General features: G+C 55.5%; 2 protein-coding genes and 1 long non-coding RNA gene across 3 annotated transcripts; 2 read left to right on the top strand and 1 right to left on the bottom strand.

Moving 5' to 3' along the window:
* Positions 1-662: 662 nt before the first annotated feature.
* Positions 663-2,452, top strand: LOC136045951 (uncharacterized). Its single transcript, XR_010621940.1, has 2 exons — positions 663-756; positions 2,187-2,452. It is a non-coding gene; the product is annotated as an uncharacterized LOC136045951 (long non-coding RNA).
* Positions 2,453-4,344: 1,892 nt separating this feature from the next.
* Positions 4,345-10,083, bottom strand: LOC136045738 (apoptosis-inducing factor 3-like). The gene is made up of 18 exons (XM_065731828.1): positions 9,998-10,083; positions 9,750-9,859; positions 9,549-9,658; positions 8,932-8,976; positions 8,769-8,850; positions 8,520-8,632; positions 8,131-8,217; positions 7,921-8,012; positions 7,567-7,697; positions 6,907-7,022; positions 6,475-6,546; positions 6,082-6,145; positions 5,624-5,700; positions 5,425-5,542; positions 5,230-5,328; positions 4,905-4,980; positions 4,600-4,704; positions 4,345-4,492 (listed from the first exon to the last, which is right to left on the bottom strand). Exons 1-18 carry the CDS (start codon positions 10,069-10,071, stop codon positions 4,450-4,452), a joined length of 1,614 nt encoding a protein of 537 aa, XP_065587900.1. The 5' UTR covers positions 10,072-10,083; the 3' UTR covers positions 4,345-4,449.
* Positions 10,084-15,561: 5,478 nt separating this feature from the next.
* On the top strand, positions 15,562-18,935 carry TLCD2 (TLC domain containing 2). Its single transcript, XM_065732184.1, has 4 exons — positions 15,562-15,765; positions 16,196-16,278; positions 16,838-16,920; positions 17,823-18,935. Exons 1-4 carry the CDS (start codon positions 15,578-15,580, stop codon positions 18,198-18,200), a joined length of 732 nt encoding a protein of 243 aa, XP_065588256.1. The 5' UTR covers positions 15,562-15,577; the 3' UTR covers positions 18,201-18,935.
* Positions 18,936-19,753: the final 818 nt, after the last annotated feature.

Genomic DNA, 19,753 nt, shown 5'->3' with positions numbered 1-19,753 from the left:
GCGCGGCGCTGCCAACCGCCGGGGTCAGGCGGGTTCCCGAGGCCCCGCCCCTCGCGCGCTCCCATTGGTGCACGGGCCGTGCGCTCACTTCTGATTGGCCGCCGACTTGGAGCAACTTCTCGGAATCGTGGCTGTGTCACCGGCGCGAGCGCTAAAAGACACAGGCGGCGCCGCCCCGGGAGAGAGGGGGCGGCCCAGCGTCAGCGCCGCGCCTCAGCGGGGCCGGGCCCTTTAAGACGCCCCTTCTTCCCGCCGCCTCCCTGCCCTCTGGAAAATGCCAACTCACAGCACGCAGGGCATGCCGGGAGCGCCGCGCCGCACTACACATCCCGGCATGCCGCGCGGCGGGGCGGGGCTGACCGTTCCCTAGGCAACCGCCGGCCGGCGCCCAGCGGGGTGGGCGGGGCGGAGCGCGGGATCTCTGTTCTTATTGGCTGAGCGGCGGGTTGAGCGCGTTGCCCATTGGTGGAGATCACGGAGGGGGTGGGTGCGGCGTGCTGGGCGGTGATTGGTTAAGGGCGGGGCCGGTGGGTGGCTGCGTCATGACTCCGCCAGCTGATCCGAGACGGGAGCCGGCGGCGGCGGTGCGGTGCGGTGCGGTGCGGTGCGGCGGGGGGAGCGGCGGGGCCGGGCTCGGGCCGGGCCGGAACCGCGTTGGGCCGCTCCTCGCAGGTGGGTCCGGCGGCACCGTGGGGAGCGCTGCGTGGAGCCGGGGCCCGTTAGCTGCTCTGTGCCCCGTTCTCTCCGCCGGGAAAGGTCACCTTTGCCCGGGGCGCAGCGCGGGGGTGGGATGGGGGGGTTCGATGGGGTTTGGTTCTGTGTAGGGCTGTGTGGGTGTGGTCCCGACGCCGGTGCGTGGGTTTGGGGGGAGGGGGGTGGTTACTTCTGTGGGGGGTCCCGATGGGGCGGGCGGGGCTGTGGTCGGGGCCGCCCCGCGCCGGGCGGTGGCCGCCCCCGGGGGTGACCTTCAGTCCGGGTTCGGGCGGGGCAGACTTTGACCCGGGGCCGCACCTCGGGCGGATAGCGAGCGGAGCATCCCGGGGGACGGAGGGGACCGTGGGGTCCCCGGGGAGAGTGAGGAAGGGATGGGATCCCCATGAGGAGGGAGGCGAAGCCGTCCTGGCCGCGGGGATTGCCTTTACCGGGTGGGGGTGCTCCGGTTAAATCGGAGTGGGGCGCCCGTTGGGGGTGCGGTGGGGTTTACGGACGGGGCTTTCCCCTCTGTGTTCCCCTTGAGCCCCCTCCCGGGGCCGGGAGTCTTTTCTCGTTACCGGCAGAGCCCCCCCGGTGCCGGCGGGGCCCCTCCCGGGTGCTGATTCACGGCCCAGCGGGGGTGGAGCAGGGCCGGGACCGGCGCTGGAATCCGGACCAGATGTACCCGGCACGCCAGGAATGCGCGGCATCCCCGCAGCCCCGCCGCCCCCACCCGGGGCACCCCGACCCCGTGGGGAACCCCGGGACCTTTTTGGGGGTACCCTGGGGTGAGGATGCTGAGGGGGAGGGGGTGTTCCCTTTGCGCTGCCCCTGATTGAAACCCGTTTGTTCCCAAACTGGAGCCGACTGCTCCTCCATTACTTGGGAGATTCCCAAACTCAGCCCTATGGTTCAGCCGAAGTGAGGGGAAAAAAAAAAAAGGGGGGGGGTTTCCCGTTTGGAAGGAGGAAGGATTGGGGCCTGGTGCACCTACCGGGTGACACCAAAGGTCCCTGCATTCCCTCGGTGCTCCCTTGGCACCAGATCTCTCCCTTGGCGGAGTGCTGTTGGCCCCCGGCCCGGTGGGACCCTGCCAGCACGGTGCTGGAGGTGAGCGCCCGGGGAACACCGTACCCACCCCACAGAGCCACGCGGCCCTGTCCCTGTGGCAGCCTCTGTGCTCCGGGTGCCTTATCTTATATTTTCCAGCAGCAATGGCCTTGGTTCCCTGTGTGGTAGAGGGGAATGTGATGCAGCACCTGGCTATGGGGGGGGGAGGGAGGGATGGAGCTGCCCCCACGTTCCCTGGGCTGTCATATCCCTAATGGGATGTCAGCTCTGGTTTTGGAGGGCCCCTGGGGGGGTACATTTTGGGTGGACAGTGCTGCGTTCTGGCTCTGATGTGTTCATTCCCTCTGCAGCTGCTGCCCCTCTGCCCGCTCCTGGCTGCCCGGCAGCAGTTCTTCAGTGGCAAGCTTTATGTCCTTCTCTAGTAGCTAAAGCTGCCAGTTGAAGAACTGTTGAATGTAGCCACGCTCATCACTGCGACGTTGGATGTCAGCTGCAGCCGTGCCCTGAGCCACCGGGATGAGTGAGCCAGCAGCATCCTGTGGATACATCCCGAGGGAGCTGAGGATGAGCCCGGCGGGGATGAGGAGCCTCCAGGCAAAACCAGGGCTGTAAAACAGGGGATGGGGTCCCTGCCCTGTGACAGAGTATTGAATTGGGACAGAGACATTAAACTTTGTGTTTTCCTGAACCACGCATTTATTGCCTGTGGGGTGGGAGGGTGATGGTGGTGGTGGGCTGTGGGGTGGCAGCTCTGTGGGGCTCAATGGGCAGAGGGTTGTTTTTTGGATCTGTCTTGGTGACAGCAGGGCTGACCTGTGCTGTTACAGGGACTGGCACTACAAGGAGCTGGGCTGTGGAATGGGGCTGCTTGGATGGGATGGGCCGTGGAGCTGCTGACTCAGGGCCGAGTCACACACTGCCTGGGGAACTGCCCTGTCCTGTGGCCAGAGCTGGGGCAGTGCCAGGGCTTCAGGTATGCTGGGTGCACTGTGTTGGGTGCCCTCCTGGCTTGAGTCACTGATGGCGACAGTGGGAGGGGTTTGGCTAAAGCTTTCTGGGATCTGGGGTGCTGGTAATAGGGTGAAACATCTGTGTGGACCCAGCAAGGACAGCAGGAGCCTCTGCACTGCTGGAGGCATCTCCAGGGCACGGGGTGCTGAGTGCTGCGGGTGAGCAGGGAGAAGTGGCCTCGTGCTGGGGGCCGTGCAGTTCTGCTTCAATCTCACTGTCTGAGTGTAGGGCTGGTTCTGAATTTCTGCACCTGGTGATGTGCAGAAAGCAGCTCAGTGCCCCTTAAGTGGCAGAAGTGGAGCAAATCTGTTGCGCAGTGTCCATCATTCTGATAAGAACTTGGTCTGCGTTTGCTGATAGCTGCAGGAAGGGAAGATTTTGGGGGGTCAGTGCTGCCTCCAGCAGGGCATGGGGCCGCTGAACTCCCCCCAGATTGATTCCTGCTCAGTGCTGGATGATGGAGGAATGCCTCTGGCTGCAGGCAGCACCGTGCTCTCCCAGCCCATCTGCAAGGCTGCGAGTTCTTGCAGAACCAGAGGAAAATGAAGGGCACAAAGCAGCTGCAGTGAGTGCATGGGGCAGGAGGAGGAGCAGCTCCCAGGCACGGCTGTCTGTGTGTGGTATGGAGGAGCTGTGTGCTCCTTCCACTCCATCTCTGCCCCTGCGTGTGTCAGCACATGGGGAGTGCTGAGGGTTGCTGCTTCCTCCCGTCACTGTGATGTTGGGGCAGTTTCAGGATTGAGAATTGCCCCACACAGCAGCACAGAGCCCAGAAAGTTCAGGAATTTCATTCCAATTTCACATGGCAGAAGGTGCTGGGATGCAACTCCGAGTGTTTTACACAAAAATGGTGCGATGTTATCTCACCTGCTGAGCAAACAGCTCTGCACTGAGTGTAAAAGCAGAGAGGGATTGAGGCTGACACAGTGTCCCTGTGGGAACTTGCCTGACACTCAGAGCTTACCCTTCCTCCTGCAAAGTGCCATGTGACCGGTGAGTAAGTGCAGTGCTTCCTGTAGAACGCACAGCCTCGCTTGCTGCTGCCTTGCAAAACCATGCAACGCTTTCCTCCAGCTCTGAGGATGCGTTTCCTGCAGCATCCGCCCTCCTCCTCGAAGCAGCCAGCACTGGGGATGCCACTCTGCGTGCAGCTGAGCTGGGGTTGCTGGGTTGGGAAGTGCTCGCTGCAGCAGCTAATGCAATATTCACGACGGCTGTAGCAATGCCAGCAGGTGCTGCTCACTCAAAGGTCGGCTCGCAGCCTTCTGTCCTTAGGGGTGAGTTATTTGGCATGAGCTCCTGCACATGGACTGTCTCGTTCCCAGCTGTGAGAGCAGCTTGCCTCACTCAGAGTTCCCCTTGCTGGGAAAACGTGCTTCTGGAAAGCAGAAGGTCAGCGTGACCGGGCTGTGCTGAATGAACACTCCCTGCCAGCAGTGAGCTTGAGGTGGTGGATTGGGGAACGTGTGGTCTCCTCTTGCCCAGCCCAGCAAGTCCTTGGTTAGGGAAGAGGAGAAAGCATGACTCTGTTTTGCCCCAGAGTGCAAAGAACAGTGCACACACAAAATGCACATGCTCGGTCAAGCTTTGCTTCTGCTTTATTTCTCTTGCACCAAGTTGAGCTTTAACTCCTGGCTGATGATTTGTCCCCCCCTGACAGTGTACACATGCAGCTTAGCTTGCTGTCAGCAAGGGTATGTTGTTGATATCGTAGGCCCTGCAAACAAGAGAGGTGTTGGGGAGCTGCAGGAGCTCAGCACTGTGCTGGGAGGTTCTCTGTTTGCAGGGGGATGGCATTGCCTTCCTGCTCAGGGCATCACTTACTCTGCTTCTTCTTTAGAGATATGTTTTCCCAAGTATAAAACTTCTGCAATTAGAGATACCGTGGGGTCACAGTTCAGGCTGGCAGCTGCTGTCACAAAGTTGTCCCTGGAAGAGAAAGTAGAAGGATGTGGAGTTCCTTGGTGCAAACAACAGCATAGCATTATCCTCCTGCTGCCCTGCACCCACTGGGCTGTGGAGAGCTTGGGACAGGGTAGGGGGATGTGGGGCAGAGGGATCGGGGATGTGTGCCAGGCTCAATACATGGCTGACCCATTCTGCTTACACCGTAGTGCAGCTCCACTCACTTGAGGTAGAAGATCAGGAACTTCTGTTGCTCCAAGCTGCCCTTCAGAACGGTGTCTGTGTAGCCCTTCCCATAGCCTGCAGAAGATGATCATGGGGTCAGGGAGCCCTGGTACAGCAGTGCTGCCCACCCCACCTCTATGCCACCTGGAGCACAGGAAGAAGGAGAGGGGATGTGACTTCGGCACGGGGCTGGGAACAGGCAGAGGGGTCCTGGCCAAGCAGAGCTGACCCAGGCGTGTAGGACTGTGTGTGGTCCTAAGATTCTCCTTGGCTCGGAGAGGGACAATCATGCTCTTTCATTCCCCTCTCTCTGCTCCACCCTACCTGCATAGTGGATGCTTCTCCCAAGCATCGTGGTCCAGAAGAAGGGGACAGTGTGCAACTCCTTCTGTTTCTTCAACATGTTAAAGGCAGCGATGGAACCTGTGACGATGGACCATCAGAGGGAGAATGTTTGTCTCCTGGAGGTCCTCAGGAAGCTGCTGAGTGTCTGAGGGGAGCTGGGAAGCACTGCCTCACCATGGGTCTCTGCCACCTGTTGGTGGTGGATGCTGGCGTGGTCCCCATTGAGCAGTGCTACAGGAAAGGAAACAACATCCCCCGCAGCAAAGACGTTTGGGATGTTGGTTTGCATGTGCTAATGGGACAAAAAGCAATTAATGCAAGAACAAGAGGGAAAAGATTCAGCACAGGCCGTGGGTACTCATCTGGCACGCACCAGGTCCACCAGGATGGCACCACTGCTGTCTCTAGCAATGGAGGTGCCCTTCAGAAATGCAGAACTGGGGGACACCCCTGCAAGGAAAGGAGGGAGAACAAATGCAGCAAGGCTCTGTAAAGGCAGGGAGTAGCTTTGGCCCTACAGCAAACACGAAGGCAGCTCAACCTTCCTGGACCAGAGCAGCTCACAGCAGTTGGGCTGGTGCTGAGCTAACCCAGTGACAATAAAACCAGGACCCAGAACAAGGCGTGCTCTGATAACGCAGCAGTGACCTACAGAGCTCAGCAAGCGTGCCAAAGTCTTATCAAGACTGTAAGTAATTGCTTTCCTCCTGCCTATTGCTGGTAAGACCCTCAGGTGGGTGGGACCAAAAGGAAGGAGTGAGTAATGGGAACAGACTGAGATGCTCTCCCCGTTTCCAGAGCTGCCTCCCTCTCCAGCTGGGCTCACTTTACCTATTCCCACCACCACCACATCTGCAGGTAGTTTTTCTCCACTGGTGAGAATGGCTTCTGTGACCTGGGGAAGAAGCAAGGATCATTAATGTAGGACTAGAAACTCTGTCCTCATTCCCATAGCCTCTCTGCTGCCTTATTCTTTGCTCTCTATTTTCTTTCTCAGGCTGAGGTGACCTTGTCCAGCTAATGTGTGTTTCTGGGAATATAAGAAAAAGTCAAGGAAGGCAGTGTGCTGTTGCCCTCTGAGCTCAGAGCTGTGCTCTGTGCAAGAAAACATGAGGGTCTAAACGTGGGAGGAGATAGCCTAGACATAGGCACTGGGATACACCTCAATTTGAGTGGGGTGTCCCCTAAAAATAGAAGTTCTGAGACCTCAGTGGCATGACTGACCTTTCCATCCTTCCCTTTCAGCTCGTGGAGTTCTTTTTTCATGTAAAACTTCACTCCTTTACTTTGCAGCATCTGAAAACGAAGAGGAAGCTTCTTTGAGTGTTCAGTAGGAAATTCCAGGCTCGTAAAAACAGCAGCATCCAGCCAAAGCCCAGGCAGACTGCTGAGCTGCTGCTCCGTGCTGCAGGAAGGTTTCATTTGCAGGGTACGCAGGGAGCCTGCCTTCGCCCTGCCATCCCAGTTGGGATGAGCATGGGATGGGGTTTGGGGATGGAACTGAGATAGGAAATGTATTGTGTGCATGAGGGAGGCTGGGATCAGCCACGTGAGCTCTGAGCAAGGTGATCAGGCACACAGGGCTATGAATCAGAGCAAAGGCTGCAGTTCCTGGGTCGTGGCAGGGCTGTTTGGATAGCACCAGGTTTTTCTGACCTTCAAGGCAACGCCTCCAACCTGAGGACCCAGCGTTTTCTGGAAAGGGAACTCGTGTTTTTCCACCACCGAGATGGCAGCAGCCTTGTCTGAGAGGAAGGCAGCTGCCTCCATCCCTGCAAGGGAATGGCATGTCCCAGGTAAGTCTGCTGCAAGTAGGAACCTGCGCCCTCCTCCTGGGGAATCTTTACCCCTTCCAGACTAGAACAAAACTGATGTACTGCCAATGCTTAACTGCTTTTCTGTGCGTTTATGAGCTGATACATTTCACCCCACATGTATTCTCTGTCCTCGTGCACTATGGACCCAGATATTAGGAAATATAAAGAGCAGCTCCTGGCTGTGTAGCTCCCTTCTGCACCTTACCCCCTTGCTTTTCCAGAGCTTCTGAGTTGTCCAGCTCCTCTGAGGGACCTTTTCAAAAGGCACATTTCCCTCTGCCCTGGTCCAGGAACTGTATATGGCTGAAAGTTTCTGGCCATCAAGGGAAAGATTATGCCATGTAACTAATAAGCCCCCAGGTACAGCACTCTGGTGTGGGACCAAGACAGGCAGTGGATGACTCCCTTCCACGAGGACCCCTAATTAATAAGCTCACAGAGCAGAAGTGCAATTCAGGGTCCACTTTTCCAAGTCCTGATAGCCCCTCCAGCATGGTACCTACGAATGAAGCTCCTACAATCACCAGATTCTTCCCAGATGCCAGCTCTAAGACTTTGCTGGAATCCTCTGGGGTTTGAAGATGACACACGTTCTGCAGGTCTGCACCTGGGACTTTGAGGAAGCTGGAGCTGAGGGAGAGAGAATCCAGGTATGGTTCATGGTTGTAAATAAAACTGTGAGGATAAGAAGGGAGCACACAACCCCGTGCAGCCTCTTGGCCATTTGATCCTATTATTTGATATAATTTCCTACTCCCTCCCATTCACGTGTTTCTAGAAGAGTTCTAACCCCCAGAAATGAACCACCTTGTCCATCAGAAAAGCTGCGTGGGGTAATGCTTTGTGCACTCACTGTCCACCCGTTGCAATGAGCAGCTGGTTGTACTTCTGAGAGGATCCATCCATGAAGTGGACCTTCTGCTTCTGGAAATCCACTGACACTGCCTACAGGAGAGAGGAGGGGAAGCATTTTTCTGGTCTTCTGGTGTCTTGCCACATCAATCCCCTCCCCATGGCAGGAGCAGAACCACCTGCTGAGGACTGATCTCAGCTGCTTTTGCACCTCTCTCTCTGTCCAGAGCTCTATGCCGTGAGCACATAGGAACTCAGGTTTCCTCAGGTAGATGTCCTCAGCCTTTAAGTTCATTTCCTGGAAACAAAGCAGAAGTATGAAATAAAGCAGTTCTTATAGTCAGCAGTACTCTTGCAGTTTACTGGGAAGTAAATTTGCCTTAGAGGTAAATCCTGCAGTAGCATATCTCAGCTACTTACATCCCTATCATTTCCCTGCTCCCCCTCAGACATCAACTCAGCCTCTAGTGGGAAGAACTCAGCTAGATGATGAAACCACTAGCTAGTGGTAGGCTCTGATCACCCAGACTGGTTCTGAGCGTGGGCCATGCCCCTAATTCATGCACAGTGCCCAGGCACAGTCCCGTCTCACAGACAGACCTTGCTCAGTTTGGACTTGTCATACGGAGGATGTTTCTCTTTGGTGACCATGATGATCCTGCCAGTAAAGCCCTCTTGGCGAAGTGTCTCTGCACACGTCAGGGCAGCCACACCTACGAGAGATGCTCATTTCAGCCCTGTTATGCATCACTACAGAGTGGGAAGAAGAAGGCAAGTCTTCCTCAGAGATGAGATTGGCAGTTCATGGTGTCTGAGGTGAGGATGTGGTACAGACCACTTCTCACTGACCTCCCCCCAGGAGAAGCATCGTGTTCCGGTTGAGGAGGCATCGTTTGCTCATGTCCTTCACCCTCCGGCTGCTTTCAAGATCCTAGAAGAAAGTGAGACATAGTGAAATTGTACCCAGCCCAAGGTGTTGGCTGTGCTTACTGGCAACAGGTATGGTCTGTACCTTCTTTTTGGCTGTAACAAACACCTTTCCATCTTCCACTGTTACCTGAAGGGGTGAGAGAAAAGTGTGTTTATGCACTGCTCTGATGGGGTGGTGACAGGAGCCCTCATGGGAGGGTCTGATCAAATGGTGATGTAAGAGCTTGTGTGGGAGTCTGGCCTGTTGCTGCTGCTGATGGGGGTCCTGGTAACAGCGAGCTGTCCAGCTGTTCAGAGTCTGGTTGGAAAAGGATCTAGGACACAAAGATGGAGATCTGCAGGAAGATAATGGAGTCCAGCTCTAAGGAGGGAGGATCAGTGTCAATAGGAACTCATGGTCCTGCTCTGTTGAGCTGAATGCTGGAGGACAACCATCTCTGATGTGTCAGGAGTGGCACCCAGGGGTCTTGAAGGTCAACTGAGCGCCTGCTGATGCTGGGGAGCTCGTGAGCTTTTCTGGCTGTGAGGGATGTCAGGATGCATTGATTGAAAGGAGCTGTAGGATGGCTGATCCCTGGAAGTCATCCCACGTGTAGATCTGTGTCACCAGCTCTGTGACCAGGGCACGGCCCTTTCAATCACAGTGGGCAGTGGGTGCCATGGGGGGCATGGAACAAAGAGGAGGGAAGAGACCAGTACCTTAAAGCAAGGCAGGCAGTCCAGGGAAGGGTATTCCTCAATATCTCCAGTTTTGATGTTGAAGCAGGAGCCGTGCCAGGGGCAGCGCAGCCTGTGCCCTCTCAAGACCCCTGTAATAGAAAAGCTGCCATAGCAAAGTGGTGAAAATTTCCCCCCTTCCTCCCAACACCACTTCTCCCCTCTGTCCCCCATAAGCGCTACCTTTGCTGAGCGGTGCACCATAGTGTGGGCACCTACTGCCCAGGGCACTGAACTCCATCTTGTTCCTCACCAGCAGCACTGGGTAGCCGGCCACCATCACCTCACAGAGCCTGGACACAGCAGGGAGAGGGGATCAGCCCCTCACAGCCACAGTGACGCTCCCTCCACCAACAAGATGGCGGCGGCCAACATGGCGGCCATCGCAGCCCACACAGCTCATGGCGGTGGGCTCTCCATGGGCTACTCACTCTCCATCCCCAAGGTCGTCCTCCTTGCAGACCTCTGCGGTGACGATGTCATTGCAATCCATGTTGATGGACATGGGAAGGGGTCAGCCTCTGTCCCTGCAGTATCCCCTGAAATCCCACCCTGAAAATATGCGGCCACCACCACTCAGAGAGACTCCCTGCTCGGCCCAAATAAAAAGGTTGTGATCAGCAGAAAGCACATATTTTCCCTATTTCTTTTTCCCTTGTCTCCAAGCTCAAAGCCCATCCATTTAGCCATTCTCTTCTGATTTCACCCAGGTCTTGTTTGCATATGACAACCTCTTCAACTCGGCTCGTGTAGTGAGTAAGCAAGGAAGGCTTACAGCAGTTGTGTCAGAAATCAATAAAATGATTTAAAATTATTTATGGCCAGCATGCCAGGGCAAGATGCTGTCAACGTGGCCTTCAGCCGCGCTGCCCTGGGGTCTGCACCTCTGAAATCCCCCCATTGTTGGTGACGAGATGGTGTTTGTGGTAAGTAGAGAAGGAATTATGATAATAATGATAATGAAAAGCAGCAATCCCTGCCTGAAGTTGCTCCTGGTCTAAAAAGGAGCAACAAATCTTGGTTCTTGCTGTTGTACTGTCTCTGCTTTAGCAATTGGCTGCTTGCTGCATGCTTGGAGATTTCCCCCTCTGTTTTGAAGGATCACACAGAGATAGAAGGGCTGCTCGGGGCATTCCCATGGGCAAATGGGTGGCAGACAGCACCAACTTCACCACCAGCCCCAAAACCTCAGGAAATTCCCCCATCACCACCCTTCATCCCACAGAAAAGCTCTGGTGGATACTCACGGCCTCGTCAGGTGCTGCCACCGTCTCTGTGTCCCTTCCCCATCCGTGTGTCTGTCCCCAAAGCCAGCTCCCCCAGCCCACGCTGGGCGATGCTCAAACATGGCCATGCCCAACACCCCCGGCCGATGGGTGGCAGCGGGGACGCGGCTTATCTGATTTCTGAAATCAATCCACGCTTCATTCATTTGTTGTTATTAATTAAAATATATATTTATTTATTTATTTTCCCCAGTTCAGGTTTAGAAACTGCTCGCTGAGGAATTAAGGGCACTTCAGACCTGCCGGGGTAGGTGTGGTCGGAGGGCTGGGCGCATCGTGTGTGCCATGAGGTTCGGAAACAAACTGAGTCAATGCAAAGGCACTCCTTCCCATGTCCCAGTGGGAAGCGCTGTCGCTCCGGGCCCGGTGTGTTGGCAGTACTTTGGAGTTTTGCTCTTCTCCTGTGTGGGTATATGAGTCGGTTTCTGGGTGTCCCAGCACCTCTGTGTGCGTTGCACAGGGCTGGGCGTTGCTTGATGGCTCTATTTTTGCAGCAGGGTGGGAGCTGCAAAAAAAAAAATGGGAGTGACGCCTCTGCTGTTTGCGTCTCCTCCAGTTCTTATCTCTATTTCACAGTCAAGATGTTTCAAAACCCTTAAATATGCCTCGAAATGCAGAGCGGGGACAAATCCCCAGCTCTGTCATCATCCCCATTACAGGGAGCAGCATCCTGCCACGCAGCACACTCCCAAACCCGGCACAAGGGGCTGAAAATCCTTCCAGAGGTGGGCATGGCCCTGAGAGGAGGACGTGCATAGGGATGCTCAGTAAGTGTACAGCTGCTCCCTGCGAAGTGCTTCGCTCTGTTGGACCCACAGAGCAGCAAGGACACCTCGGATGCTGCGATGCCAGGAGCGCTCCCAGCCCACGGGTGCTGCACACCCACGGTGGGTGCAGGTGCTGAGTGTTTTCTTGCAGTGCCAAAAAGCAGCTTTGGGGCTCTGCCTCACTGGCCGGGCGCCTGAGCGTGAAGCAATTTGGCTGCCGCACGGCCCTGTTTAAACTCCCTGTAATTATTCCCCGGGAGCGCGTTCCCACGTGGAGAAGCGGCCGTGGCCCTCGCGGAGGCATTCTCTGACTCAGCAGAAATCGCTGGGAAGCGTTTGCTCGGGGATGAGAGCTGCAGCATGCAAAGGTACAGGATGTGGGAGCCAGGTGGGACCCAGCCTAGGAACACGCAATATGCCCATGAGGGGCTCAGGAGATGGGTTGTTATTCCACGTCAGCAAGTGCTCTCTGAGCATCTCTCAGCCCTTTGTAAGGGCTGTCCTCTCTTCAAGCCCCTGCCCCATGTTCTGGCATGCAGTAATGCAGCTGTGGCTGTGCACGTGTCCCCATCCCCATCGTGCTCACGTTGGTCCTTCCCTGCAGCACACAGGGCCGAACAACTCTGAAGAACAAACGCCCAAAGAGCAAGCGAGGTGGGAAGGCAGCTGAGCTAAAATGATTAATGGGACACCACGCTCAGAGCGGCTTGGTTTGTGATACTAATAATGAGAGAATTCAGGAGGGAGCATACCCCGTGCCCAGCTGTGCAGCTGGCAGCAGCAGGAGCTGTGAAGCTCTGTTTGCAATGCAGGAGTGATCAAGTGGGCTCTGCAACATGCAATGTGCATAGAGTTATAAATACCTCATAACAGTGTCACCAGAAAGCACATAAATACCTGTCAGAAATGGCTTAAGCTTGAGGGTTGGAAACTGAGCAGGAAAAGCACGTCTAGCCTACAGAGGAAGAAGGCACATGAAAGGAATTGTTTAGTGGGAATTAATTTGCTTATAGGGTAAAAAATCATTATCTGTGCTGTTTCATATGGTCCTTCCTGTGCATTCAGGTCTGGCATAGCGACAGGGGCTGGGCAGACACCTGGCCCCGTGTTTCACTGCTCACCATCAGGTAGGAAGGGAGGGGTGAGAGGTGGAGTTTGCATTGATTTTGGCACTGTAAAGCCTGGGGGTGGTCCTCCTGGAGCAGCATGCATATCGTACAGTAGGTCCTCCCATAAGCAGGTCTGAATAAAAGCGTGGATACACAAAGCAGAGCTTTCCTGCATCATCTGTTTTCCTTATGAGCCAAAAGAGTGCTGACACACTTTAGAGAGGAAAGATGACAACTAATTAAGATCTGCAGGCCGGGTGGAGCAGACGAGCTTTATACCTCCCTGCCTGGAGAAAAGCAGATGAAGGGAGCAAAGCTTCCCAAAAACAGCTTTGGCCAGAGGGACTTGTGGTGTCAGAAGCTGCTGCTGTGAAGTCCCTGCTATGGGACGAGCTGCATCCCCGCAGCGTTATAGGATGGCTGAGGCCCGTCGGGAGCCCCTCCCCTGCTGGGAGCGGGTACAGTATGAGCTGGCCCCACGCAGAATGAGGCTTTTGAGGGAACTGATGGAAAACTTCACGACATTTGAGTGAAAAAGGCAGTATCTCCAAATAAGGTGTGGATGGATGCAAAGTGCTTTCGGAGCGCTCTTCCGCGGGTGTGCGGGGACCTCTGGCGGCAGTGCCTGAACCCGTCCCTGCCCCACCCCGATACGGGGAATGGGTTGGGGTTTGGGCTCCTATTCGGTGTCAGGGAACTGTTTGAAGCAGGACTTGGGAGCTTCTGTCACTGAAAGCGTGTCTGGTTAATGGGATCGCTGCAGAAGGAGGGAGGAAAGCTTTATCGAGGCTGAAAATAAGGTTTTGTAGGAAACCCGATGGCGAGAGTTTGGAATATTAAGGAAAATCTGGGCTATAAGTAGCCCCAAGATAGAATATGTGTGGCTGCCGGTGATGCTCCAGCAGTGGGATCAGAGCCCCAGAGCCAGAGGTACCCTTATCAGAGCTTAAATTACTCCCACGAGGAAGTGGCCGTGAGAGCCCTCCAGTGCCCAGAAACACGTTCACTATTCCCAAACGGGGCCAAAGTGTTTCATAACCCAGAGAACAAAGCAGCACGTGGGGCAGCGTCACAGAGAGAGCAGGAGGTGCCAGACCCACTGCATTTCGGGGGCACTGCAGGGGCAGAGCTTCCCCATGGAAAGGGACAGCATTTCTGAGGCTGAAACACTGCCAATAAATGACTTTCCTATCCTGGGAAGGGCAGCCCAGCAGGTGTACAGCTCCAGCTGGGTGCAGGCAATGCACCCATCCCTCTATTCCTGATACACTAAGCAGAATGAGCTCTGTGCTTGGCTTTCCCACAGCTGATTAGTCTGTGTTATCCCTCTGGTCCTAATGCACGAGGTTATTTATAACCCCCCCCACCCCCCCTCCCCCCAACACAAGGTTTGTGGATTACTCCAGACAGTGTCTCCCCCTCTACTCAACTGCGACAAAGTCACTTTGTCTTTCTGGCTTCGAAGCAAATTTCTGCAGCATGAGATGCTTTCCTATCATCAGGCACTACCTCACCCCTTTCCTTTGGCACAGATGTTATTTGCTCCCTCTGCAACCTCTCACCCATCAGACCCATCACCTGTTGCAGCTTCAGCGTCCATTGCCCTAGGCAGGGCAGTGATGGAGAGCTCAGTCTCAGGCTTCACACTTTCATACTTATACAAAGAGAACAGAAAATCTCATCCCAAATTAATACCACAAAGGAGAGGCAGCCCCTGACATTACCCGGAGTGTAAGCAGCGACTCATCCCATCAAGGTCTGTGCCGCATCCTCACCCCAGGCGGAGACATCAAAAAGCAACGAGAGAGCAATCAGACCACGGGCAGCAGGAAAAGCAGTGCTGCGGTGGGACGGAGCTGAGGAAAGTGTGGGTATGTGATCCTGAACTGCCACAGAGAGCAGATATGGGGCGGCTCAACAGCAGGGAGCTGCTTGTGGGATGGGGTGTGGGACAGAGGGATGGAGGGCAGCAGTGTGGTGAGTGCAGACCTTTTTCTTTCCTTTTTCCTTTTCCTTTCTCCTTTTCCTATTTCCTTTTTCTTTTCCTTTTTCCTTTTCCTTTTCCTTTTCCTTTCCTTTTCCTTTCCTTTTCCTTTTTCCTTTTCCTTTTCCCTTTTCTCTTTTCCCTTTTCCCTTTTCCCTTTTCTCTTTTCCCTTTTTCTTTTTCATTTTTCCTTTTTCCTTTTCCTTTTCATTTTTCCTTTTCATTTTCCTTTTTCTTTGGCAGAGCAATTGGAGCATTTGGGTCATTTAACCCACAGTGAGATCCAGTGTTTGCATACGGTCTGTGCCCACGTTGAGGGACAGGACAGCATAGCGGTGTTAGCATCGGAAATATTTCGGGGTGAAGGACCACTGCATTGGGGTGGAGGGTGTTGAGCCCCCTGGTGCCACCGGGGTGCAGGAGGAACGTCGGGGGGATGAGGGAGTTGTCCCAATCTCCCAGCGTCCCCTTCTCCAAACGTTCCCCTCTCCAGATGTTTCCGTCTCCAGGCGTACCCATCTCCAGGCATCCTCAGCTCCCACTGTCCCTATTTCCAGCTGTCTCCACCTCCTGGTTTCCCATTCTCCCGACGTCCCGCCCTCCAGATATCCCCATCTCCCGGCGTACGCATCACCCGGTGACCCCATCGTGGCGTTCCCACCACCCGGTATTCCCAGCTCCGGTACCGGGACCCCCATCCGTCACTCTTGCATTTCCCTCTCCGGACTTCCTGACCGGGACACGGCGATACCCGGTAACGGGGCGAGGCGATGCCCGGGGCGGTGCCGATGCCCGGGGCGGGGGCTACGGGGCGAGGCGGAGCCGTCGGGCAGCGCATTCGGTGCCCCCCCATGAGAGGCAGCGGATGCCCATGGCTCTGGGGCCGGATTTGCTGCTGGTCGCCGGTTCTTTCACCGCTTTCCGCTTGTTGAACCGGGGGGTGGAGCGGTTGGTGCCCCCGCCGCCCTCGGCCCGGCGGAACCGCTGGAAGTGGAGGAACATCTGGACGTCGCTGGCACACAGCGTGCTGAGCGGAGGAGGAGCGCTGGCGGGGTGAGCAGCCGGGATCGGACAGCGAGGGACCGCGACGGGAACGTGGGGCCGAGGGGACGACGAGGGAGGTTGTGTGTATCGGGAGGGGGAAGGGATGCCGGGAGGCTTTGGGGCGGGGGTTAGAAGGAGGGAGGTGGATTGAATCCTATGGGGTAACGGGGAAGGAGTGGCTGGGATCGTAGGGATGAACTGGGAAGGGGATGGATGCGGAAATGGGGAGGTAATCTGGGGTACAGAAGGATGGAGGAGGGACTGAGTGGCACAAGGGGATATTGGGGTAGCAGGCGATAGGGATACTATGGCTATAGGGGGAGCTAAAGGGGAAAGAAGGGTTCTAGGGTGTCAGCAGTGCCCACTGAACACAGTGGAAGGAAGCCCTGAAGGAACTATGGGGGGCAGTGTCCGGCACTCACAGTCCCTCTCCCTGCAGGTTCTGCCTCTACCCTGGGCTGCATGAGGACCTGGTGGGCACACACCCGCCCGGGGCGCACAGCCTGGTGGCTGTGTCTGTAGGTGAGGTGGAGCAACGGGTTCCTGGGGGTCCCCATTGGTGTCTGATGCCAGCCCCCCACCCACGTCCCGGGCAGCGACGTCTCAGGCACCACAGACAATTGCCTTATTCTTGGCAAGGACAGAGGCTCCTTTTTTTGCCCACACACCCAGAGCCAGGAGGTACTCAGCTGCCTGTCCGCATTGGGCAGCCAGGGCTTGGAGCATCCCAAAAGTGCCTGTGATGTGTGATCAGTGTAGCTTCCCTGCAAACCCGTGTGCTGAACTTGCTTGTAGCTTGGAGTCCCATGGCTGTCCCTCTCTTTGTCACCTTGTTGCATGTCTGTCACCAGCCACGTGGTCAGTGCTAGTAGGATCCCCAGCACTGCTATGGCTCAGCAAGGAGGCTTAAGCACATGAAATGCTGATGTGGAGTTGTTTTGGTGGCAGCAAATCCTCCATGCTGCAAGGAAGTGGGTTGGGATGCCATCCCAGGGTGGTAATAAGGGTGAGGGTCCAAGTGCTGCCACTCAGTGCAGCCCTTTCTGGCTGCCCTTTCCTTGCTTATAGCTTCTCTTTCCAGGTTATTTCCTGGAAGACTTTGTGGACATGCTATGCAATCAGAAACTCCACCAGTCCTGGGAGCTGCTCTTCCATCATTCCGTGGTGAGTCTGCTGGGTGGAAGTAGGTCTGGGGAATGCCTCTCATCACAAGGGAGATGGCAAGCTGGGGACAGACAGATCCATAGCCTTAACTTTCCAGCAGGCTGCAGGGGGGCACAGGACTCTGCAGGGCCCAGGGAAGGGAGACAGGAGTGGTGGTGGTGGGATGCAGCTGGGGGAGAAGACTTTCAGCCCTGCAACTCTGCTAGCCTCTACTCATGAGTCAAAAGGTCATCTGCACAATAGAGCTAATTCAGGCTGAGACAGTGATTTAGCAAGCAGATAATCTCATTATAGAGCCAATACAGAGAACAGCATGAATGGTATAAACTGAAGAAAAGTCTGAGCGGGGTAAGGCACAGGCAGGCAGAGCCTGTCCCCTGTTGCCACAGGGAGGATGTGAGGCAGGAGCTGTACCCTCTCTGACCCCACAGCCCCATCCTGGGGCATCCCAGAGCTCCCTGAAGGGAGGCCACAAAGGCAGCAAAACCACTTAATCCCTGCAGTACACCTGTCTTGGGGAGGATCTCTGAGCCAGCAGCAGCTCTAGCCCTGGGCTATCCATCTCCCTCCCTACCACTGTGTGCAGAAAAACCTGCTGGGCCACCATCCACTGCATGCCCCAGGCTGTAGCAGCAGGGTTAGGGCTGGCTGTTGGGTTTCCTCTTTCAACCTGGAGTTTACAGAAGTGTTTCCCACTTGCCCTGCTGGAAAATAACAACATGGTAAGGTTTTGTGCGATGGTGGGGAGACTTTATCTTGTTTCTGAGGCTGCAGAGACGTGTTAAGTGATGTCCAGAGGCTTGGCTCAGGCATGAAACCGTTTCCAGCTCCGCTTCATGCCATGCCTGAGCATGAAGGACTTCAGAGCAAGCTGCTCAGCCACTCTTCTTTCTCTTTCCCAGGTGATTGTCTGCTTTGGCATTGCAGTGCTGCTCCATCAGTACGTGGGCTTTGCCCTTGTGGCCTTACTGGTGGAGATTAACTCTATCTTCCTCCACCTACGCCAGATCCTGCTCATGGCTGACCTGGTGCACACCACCTGCTACCGCCTCAACAGCATCATTAACCTGGGCACCTACGTGGTGTTCCGCATTGCCACGCTGGCCTGGATGACACGCTGGCTGTTTCTCAACCAGCAGCACGTGCCCTTGGCCACATACACCGTGGGCACAGTTGGCATGGCAATCATGACCCCCATGAACCTCATCCTCTTCTACCGCCTGCTGCGTAGTGATTTCTTCAAGTCCAATCGTGACATGCACAGGAAGAAGGAGAAATAGCAATGAGCAGCCATGAGCCCACAGAGGAGGAAAGCAAAGAGCTGAGGGGAGTGAGCATGGCTGTTTCGGTAATGCTTGGACTTGAGGCTGTGGATCCTGGGCAGAGAAGGTGCTCATGGACCAGGCACTGGGGCTCTGCTCTCCAGCACCTTTGGATGATGTGGTCAAACTACCAGGAGCTGCTCAGTGAAGCCTCGATGGCTCTCTCAGCCCCAAGGCACCGCTGAGAAGGAAGCAGGGAGAAGAGCATTGTTTCCCCATTGCTTTTCTGGACATGCAAACACCATTGTGTGTTTCTAACCTCTTAAGTGCTGCACCCTGTAGGGTCCCGTTGCCCAAGGGACTCTGCTCAGCCTTGTGCTACCTATGGCACTTCCCATGGGACAGCAGCAGGCAAGAGAAGCTTCAAGGCTTTGCCCTTGAGGCTCGGGCTGGTAAAAGCCAAATCCTGCACTCATGAGTCCTCCCCAAGGAGACTGTGCCAGGTGGGTGATGAAGGCTTGGACCTGTCCTTGTCAGATGCTGCTGGCACTGGACTAGGGACAGTGGGAGCTTTAGTGCCATACTTGGGGACAGGCTGCTGACTTCAGACAACTGGAGCTTTTCCAGTGTTGTTTTGTTCCCAGATCTATTAATTCCCCATGAATGAGTGTGGGAGTTGCAGGCCAGGACAATGGTGTGACTGTTGCTGCCCATGGATGAGATGTTTTCAGGTAGGCCAAATATGGGCATCTATGGGGATGCCATATTTCTATGAGGATGCCATCTATGAGGAACTGAAAGCTCTGCTGCAGAGCCTGATGTAATGCTCTCAACCAGCAGCAAGAGGCTACTAACACAGGCTTTCAATAGATGGCAAATGAAACAGCTCAACTGGAAAAGGCTTAGAAGGAAGAAAGAACTCTGCAGCCCAGCTTGCTCCAGAAGTGTCATTGGCTTCCCATCCCCCATCTCCTTGCCATCTCCTAGAATAAAAACACAGTGTGCTGGCTCATTCACAATGCTGTGTGCAACAAAGCTGGGTGCCTTTCTGGAGCAAGGAATTGGAAGGGTTAAAGTTTGTTTCCCTTCACGTTTCCCACCGATTTCCACACACAGAATCTTTCCCATTAGTCCAGCAGCACATACAAGCCCACCTCACAGAGGGCTCTGAGAAATCCATTGGATCCGTTGTGCATTCTGCACTCATGTGCTTTGGAAAGCTGTGGGAGAGGCTGAAGCTGCTCAGTGTCCCACTCAGCAGCACTCGCTGCCCACACTCTGTCTGCTGCTGCTCAAGGCTGCGATTGTCACTGCATTCCTGCTGTCACGACAATGCCACACGCTGGGGACCCAGTTGGGAGCCAGCAGGGATCTCTCACAGTGGTGGCTTGGCAGCTGTGCACTGTCTGGTGCGTGGGGTCACGCTATGGGTACGCTCTGCATGTCTCCCGTTAAGGAAACAGGGCCCAGCTTTGGGACATGGACCTTCCCCTCCTGTGGGGACAGAGATAAAGGGGCAAGAGGTGGCCTCAATCTCAGGAGGAAAAGCCCCGGCTATGGGGGGGAGGGGT

Source organism: Cyrtonyx montezumae, unplaced genomic scaffold, assembly GCF_038088225.1.
Source record: "Cyrtonyx montezumae isolate F1298 unplaced genomic scaffold, pur_monq_1.0 scaffold_15, whole genome shotgun sequence".
NCBI lineage: Eukaryota > Metazoa > Chordata > Aves > Galliformes > Odontophoridae > Cyrtonyx > Cyrtonyx montezumae.
The sequence above is the reverse complement of the archived record's forward strand: the minus strand, read 5'-3'. Positions and strand labels throughout refer to the sequence as shown.

What these genes read in the sequence shown, in the direction of transcription:
- LOC136045738 (XM_065731828.1), bottom strand. Translation starts at nt 10,071, where the DNA reads ATGTCCATCAACATGGATTGCAATGACATCGTCACCGCAGAGGTCTGC. An exon ending in TGGTGCACCGCTCAGCAAAG is followed by an intron (nt 9,659 to 9,749) that starts GTAGCGCTTATG and finishes TTTCTATTACAG; the next exon opens with GGGTCTTGAGAGGGCACAGG. An exon ending in ACAAGTCCAAACTGAGCAAG is followed by an intron (nt 8,218 to 8,519) that starts GTCTGTCTGTGA and finishes CTTTGTTTCCAG; the next exon opens with GAAATGAACTTAAAGGCTGA.
- TLCD2 (XM_065732184.1), top strand. Translation starts at nt 15,578, where the DNA reads ATGCCCATGGCTCTGGGGCCGGATTTGCTGCTGGTCGCCGGTTCTTTC. An exon ending in CCTGGTGGCTGTGTCTGTAG is followed by an intron (nt 16,279 to 16,837) that starts GTGAGGTGGAGC and finishes TTCTCTTTCCAG; the next exon opens with GTTATTTCCTGGAAGACTTT. An exon ending in TGCTCTTCCATCATTCCGTG is followed by an intron (nt 16,921 to 17,822) that starts GTGAGTCTGCTG and finishes TCTCTTTCCCAG; the next exon opens with GTGATTGTCTGCTTTGGCAT.